Source organism: Anomaloglossus baeobatrachus, chromosome 2, assembly GCF_048569485.1.
Source record: "Anomaloglossus baeobatrachus isolate aAnoBae1 chromosome 2, aAnoBae1.hap1, whole genome shotgun sequence".
NCBI lineage: Eukaryota > Metazoa > Chordata > Amphibia > Anura > Aromobatidae > Anomaloglossus > Anomaloglossus baeobatrachus.
In genome coordinates this window covers 94301808-94308296 of record NC_134354.1, presented here as the reverse complement: position 1 = coordinate 94308296, position 6489 = coordinate 94301808, and the positions used below count along the sequence as shown (strand labels likewise).

The window sequence follows — 6489 nt, the reverse complement described above, 5'->3', positions numbered from 1 at the left end:
AAATGGACATCATTTATCAAAACTGACCCAAAATAAATAACTTTTCAAATAAATATACATTTTTAACATATCCATTCTTATCAATATTTTACGTTATTTAAAATAAGTGATAAATTGTGTAAATGCAAAAAGAAAAGCTGTCAAAATATAAATTAATATTAATTAAGGGTTTTGTATTGAAAAGGTTTTATTTTGGTGTTACATTAGCTTTTTAGAAATTATACAGAAACTTTACAACTGTTAATAAACTCAGGCCTATAAGCCAGGCTCATGATGTCACTGGCCCATCGTTGCTGTCATTTCAACTTTGGCTTTGGTCCCTTTGTGATGTCACTTGACCTTTGGCTTTGGTCCCTTTGTGATGTCACTTGACCTTTGGCTTTGGCCCCTCTGTCATGTCATGTGATCATTAGAATATGATGATGTCACAATTGCCTTTGTGATGTCACGGAATCAATGAAATGTCTCTGCAGCCTGAATATTATCCAGTTGTTTTCATCACTTAGTGGGTGAGGGCAATTTTTCTTGCGCTTGGCAAATTTTGGTTTGATATAAAATATTTGACTGAAAAGCAGAAGGCCTGTCATGGGAGCAGTTCTAGACTACATCCGGGAGCGCCCTAGAGGTGGACAGGACCTTCCTCAGCCCAAAACGACATCTATGGAGCTGAATAATAGGAAGAGAAAGGGAGAGAGACTTGGTAAGGTCTCAAGAAAGAGGAGAATAGAAGCATCAGAGGGTGAACAAGAGGGCACCAATCAAAAGATGATCAAAGCTTCAAAAAGACCTGGAAGTCCGATACAGGAGAGTATCATGAAAAAGAAAAAAAAGGAAAAAGATGGCATCATTATCAAAGCTTCAAAAAGACCTGGAAGCCCGATACCAGAGAGTATCATGAAAAAGAAAAAAAAGGAAAAAGATGGCATCATTATCAAAGCTTCAAAAAGACCTGGAAGCCCGATACCAGAGAGTATCATGAAAAAGAAAAAAAAGGAAAAAGATGGCATCATTATCAAAGCTTCAAAAAGACCTAGAAGCCCGATACCAGAGAGTATCATGAATAAGAAAAAAAAGGAAAAAGATGGCATCATTATCAAAGCTTCAAAAAGACCTGGAAGCCCGATACCAGAGAGTATCATGAAAAAGAAAAAAATGGAAAAAGCAATGGGGGACAAAGCTGTGGATGGACCCAGTGTTTACCCCAATACTGACACTGAGCAGCTCTCAGGTGAGTACAGATCTAAGACACAGAGACCCAATATCCCAAATTTTGTCAATGACAGGATTTTTCGTAGGAACCCACTTATTATGATTACGGTCTTGTTTCTCTTTGGTACCCCCTATATTTTTGTACCCATCTGTAGGAGGCCACTTTGGCATTAGCTAGGTCTATTATTTTCTTACTGCAGAAATACAATGGGCTCCAGAAATGGTATTTCTATGAAGCCCCCTATAGCCTATTGTCTGTATGCCATCTCCCTCTGGGGATAGTGGTCAGATGGAGAAGCAAAATACATAGACACATGGTGTGTACATCAAAGTGTCTCTCTGGGGGCCAAACCTGTTATCCCCCCTTTATTATAGTAAGAGCAGGTTTTAGAAAATAACCAATAAGTATTTAACAAGACATAGAATATAAGCCAATCATAATACATGAAAGATAAAACAATCTTAATACAATATAGCATAATATAATATAATCACATTTTTATTAATGAATTACATCATTTATATCAAAAAGCATGTAATTTATTCTTAATGGTAAGACACTTCCCTATAATATATTTTTTGATTATAGTCTGCTGGTTTGGTTCTGCAGTGGTTATCTTTTTGCGTAATGCTGTGGTTCACTGTTCCAAAAAACTTAATTAGAGCAGAGGTTATGATATATAATAAAAAGTAAAAATTAAGACAAATCAAATAAAGAGTGAAAGTTGAGATTTATGTAAGAAGTCAGATAATGTAACAAAATGGAGATTGTGTTGCATGAACTATTATATTCACATACAGATATTGGCTTTCTGTCACATCTTATTTCTCCCTTCCCCACCAGGTATAACACCAGCTGAATCTCCCATCATTGTGACGGGAGTGGAGAGCTTCACCTTCCATAAAATCCTTGGAGAGGGCTCATATGGTAAAGTAAGTATTAGACATTGTGGTGACATCTTGCTCATGTGTCTGATGTGGAGCAGTAATATGACTCTAGGAGCATCACTGCTTCACATCTTCTCATCACATCTCATGGAAGCTCAGGCCTTTCCTTCAGTTCTAACTCTCTGTATCCTCCAGGTCATGTTGGCCACACATCAGGCCTGCCAAAAACAACTGGCAGTGAAGATGGTGAAGAAGAGGCTCCTAGTCAAGGACTCAAGAGACGATGTCCTGATAGAGCGACAGGTCCTGGAGATGATTAGGAAGAGTCCATTCATTTCTCGGGCTTTTGCCACCTTCCAGTCCCAGGTAAGAGGCTCATAATCCAACATTTCTGAGTCATCGATGTATTAAATTTATCTACTCTATGTACCAATTTGTGTGCAATGTTCTTCTAGGTCACAGTCATAGTCACAGTCATAGTATTTGTTAAAAGAATGTGACTTAGAAGAACATTGATTAAAACCAGTGCAACCAGTGCCTCATATCGACAATATTTCATTATTTCCTCTGTTTTACACAGGACTATGTTTTCTACGCCATGGAATATCTCAGTGGAGGAGACCTTAGAGGCTTCATGACAACTTATGCCCCTATTCCCATTCCAGCCATCAGGTAAGATAGAATGTCATATATTAGATGAAGATAATGGTTGTCAGGGATATTCGGCTTTATGTCATTATCACTCTCTTAGTTTAGTGGATGAAATATTGGATTTTGATGGATTTCTTTTTTTCTCATCAGATTTATTGCAGCTGAGCTGATCTGTGGGCTGCAGTTTCTCCACAGCAGAGGCATTATACACAGGTAAGTACGGCACACCTTCTATGTAGACCTGGTATAAATAGTCTTATACCCTCATCCTAATGCCCTCTGTAGACACTTTTTATCTCAGGCCACAATGGGGTCTTCCGCCAGGTTAATATAATAAATATGTTATTATCTCTTTTTTTCTACCAGAGATATAAAATCAGACAACATCTTACTGGACAACAATGGTCACTTGAAGATTGCTGATTTTGGTCTTGCCGTGATGAACATCTTTGGCAATGCAAAAACGACAGGATGGGCCGGGACGCTTAAATATATGGCTCCTGAGGTGAGGAATCATTTACATGTCCCTGAGTTATCTCAATACAAGACTGGACATCTCCATGTGTTCCGCTGTCTGGTCAATATTCTTATTGTCTTCTTTATGTCTTCACAGATTCTTTTAGAGAAGCCATACAACACAGCAGTGGACTGGTTCTCTGCTGGTGTTGTGATATATGAGATGGCTACTGGCAGATATCCATTCAGTGAAAATGAAATTGAGGAGAACATCGAGAAGGCACTGATCAATGATGATCCTGCCTTCCCAAAAGAACTGGACCCCCAAGTCAAAGCCGTCATAAAGGGGGTGAGTATAAAGGCACAACTCAGTAATAAAGTTTTTGAATACTATGAAAAACACAACAATAAAAAAGGATAACGACTGAAGGCTGAATAAATGTCTAAATTGTATGTTCCCAGCTCTTGGATAAGTCACCAAAGAGTCGGCAGAAATTCGTGGACAACATTAAAGATCATCCATTCTTTACGGAGATCAACTGGACAGAAATAGAGGGCGGCAAAGCATCTCCACCATTCCACCTACCACCTGTAAGTATATGACCCAGAGAAGATGGTGACAGCAGTACATCTCTATTGTGTGACTTCTTTATAAACACTGATTCTTGAATATTTTGTCCACAGCCACCAGTGATGACATCAGATGGAATGAAAGATGTCCTTTCTTTCTCCGAAGCCACTAAACCACGAATGGCTAAAAAAAATCAAAATCTTTTCTGTGGATTCACATTTGCTGATGATGGATGGAAGGTTGTAAAGCAGATGCAGAAAGCTAAAACACCTAATCGGAGACCTAAAACACCCCATCGTAGGTGAGTCATTGTAAATGGTGGGATAGGGGTCATGAAACCCCATCTTGTCCCATGAGAATCAGTTAGCACAGTGTAGTGAGGAAAACTCTTAAGGGTGCTTTACATGGTGCGATATCGCTAATGATTTATCGTTGGGGTCACAGTGTTTGTGATACACATCCGGCGTCGTTAGCGACATCGCAGCGTGTAACACGTACGAGCGACCTTCAATGATTGCAAAAGTGGTTAAAATTGTTGGATTTGGAGAGATCGTCCAAACACCAAATATCGTTGTCAGGTGAGTAACGAGGTTGTTTGTCATTCCTGCGGCATCACACATCGCTATGTGTGACACCGCAGGAATGACAAACAACTCCTTACCTGTATCCACCAGCAATGCGGAAGGAAGGAGGTGGGTGGTAGGTTATGTGCCGCTCATCTCCGCCCCTCCGCTTCTATTGGCCAGCCGCTTAGTGACGCCGCAGTGATGTTGCAGCGTGTAAACCACCCTTTAGTGTTGCTTACAGTTTGCTGATTGCCCATAGGGCCAAACCTGGAGGTGTTTTCCCATTAAGATAATCCCATTTCATGTGTCCCATTAATATAACCTAGTATCTCTTTTTGTGAAGGTCGCCTACCACAGAATCTGGAGGAGGATAAGATGGTGGAAATAAAGAGCTCTGAAGACATGTCCCAGCAGAGCTTCTAATGGAAATGATGTGCACCAGAAAGAGCCAACGAGTCTTAGAGTGCACTCCTGACTACTTGTCAGTCCTGGCTCCTAATCAATCAACACTAGGAGTGTCCTGAGGGCCGTGACCTGCAGTGTAACATGCAGCCATATCCACTCCTTCCTATTGAAGGCTGGGGGTGTTGCTACATTCTGGTGCTCTGCAGTGTCCAAATACAAGAAGAAGATGAAGACCATGAAAATCCTACCAGGAGTCAGTAAAATGACCGTGGACCAGAACTTCTAGATGGCATGTTGCCTTGTGCCCCCAGGGAAGGACAGTTATCCATAGGCCATGGTTCCCTAGAGGTTTCCCCCACAGGGGGTTTTTCCTCTCCTGAGTGCCGATGGATAAACACAACATAAAAACAATGGCAACTTGTCATCTTCTGCCCTAGGTGGATCTCCTACTACAACCACTAGTGGCATAGAGGAACCTAAGAGGACTTTTACAAGCAATAAACAGGACAATTCACCATCATGTGCTAGTAATAGTTTCAATTTATATCTTATGTATAAGTATTTTTTCTATTTACCCTTAAAGAGAACAGGGTGTAATGTATTAACTTTTATTCACATCAGGGCTGAACTCCTGGTCACTATGGGTCACTGCTTTACTCTTCCTTCCAATAATTTGGATACATTTCCCCTATGATTGTGTTTTTTCACTAAAATCTCAGCCAGGGAGTAACACCTCAATATAAATCTCCCTTCAGTCCCTAGATTTCTGAAAGATTCAGTCGTTCTTTCCTAAGGTAACACTTCCACTGACTACCAGGCGTTCGGACCTGGCCACTGTTCCCTGTTTGATGCAATGGTTTAATGTTTCTTTAACCCCTTAACAACCACCAATGCGAATTAAAATGGCGGTCACTCGGGAAATAGGGAATAAGGAAATTGTGCCCCCAGAGCTGCAAAATCTCCAGGATTTCAGCTACCAGGAATAACAGAGAACCTGGAGAACACGAACGAGACCAGTTACATAACGGTGATCCTGTGCCTCTCTCTTCTCTCCTTGTAGTTGTTCTGGGAGATAAGAGGGATACAAGTGCTGTCCTGTCAGTGAAGTTAGAATCAAGTTCAAGATCAAATCAATGAACCCTACCCCAATCTCCTGATCATCACCCCCAGATCATCACCCCAACACCATTCCCCGTGTCATCCCCCTAATACGATTAAATTTTATTTTTTTAATTTTTTTTTTATCTTATGATTTTTTCTTTCTGTCTTTACTAATAGCTGGGTTAGGGTTTAGTGTTCTGGGTTTTATAAAATTTACACAACAAAAGTATAATAAAAGAAAAATAATAAAATACAACTAAAAAAATACCAGTCTTAGATTAGGTTTAGGTTTACTAGTGTTAGGTTTGCTTTTAGGTTTTATTCTTTTAATGTTAGGCAAGTATATAAAATACAATAGTGGCCCTCAGAATGCTTACTATGGAGCAGGCGTATACGCTGCTTTGCTCCGGCAGTTCCGGGACAGATACAGAATTTGCCTCTAAAGCAGAACTGTTTTGAAACAGTGACAACTCGGCTTCCTCCACAGGATCCCACAGCCTGATGGTAGCAGAGTCAGTCGTCACTGCTGAAACGTCAGTGGCACGGCCAAGTTCTGCAGTCCCCTCTTCATAGAGCTATCCTGATCAGTCCTTTTCCCCGCAAATTCCCCAGTTTCCAGCAGCCTATGGTACAAAAGTTGAC

At 40.5% G+C, this 6489-nt stretch overlaps 1 protein-coding gene across 1 annotated transcript; it reads left to right on the top strand.

The window, feature by feature from the left end:
• The first annotated feature begins 1137 nt into the window (after window positions 1-1137).
• On the top strand, window positions 1138-5266 carry LOC142287054 (protein kinase C theta type-like). The gene is made up of 10 exons (XM_075333421.1): window positions 1138-1228; window positions 2054-2142; window positions 2293-2463; window positions 2678-2769; window positions 2899-2961; window positions 3115-3253; window positions 3362-3553; window positions 3667-3795; window positions 3889-4076; window positions 4685-5266. Exons 1-10 carry the CDS (start codon window positions 1138-1140, stop codon window positions 4713-4715), a joined length of 1185 nt encoding a protein of 394 aa, XP_075189536.1. The 3' UTR covers window positions 4716-5266.
• The last annotated feature ends 1223 nt before the right edge of the window (window positions 5267-6489 follow it).

Excerpts from the sequence above, each read along its gene's own strand:
- LOC142287054 (XM_075333421.1), top strand. The coding sequence starts at position 1,138 with ATGAAAAAGAAAAAAATGGAAAAAGCAATGGGGGACAAAGCTGTGGAT. Across the intron at positions 2,143-2,292 it reads GAGAGGGCTCATATGGTAAA|GTCATGTTGGCCACACATCA; the intron begins GTAAGTATTAGA and ends TGTATCCTCCAG. Across the intron at positions 3,254-3,361 it reads TTAAATATATGGCTCCTGAG|ATTCTTTTAGAGAAGCCATA; the intron begins GTGAGGAATCAT and ends ATGTCTTCACAG.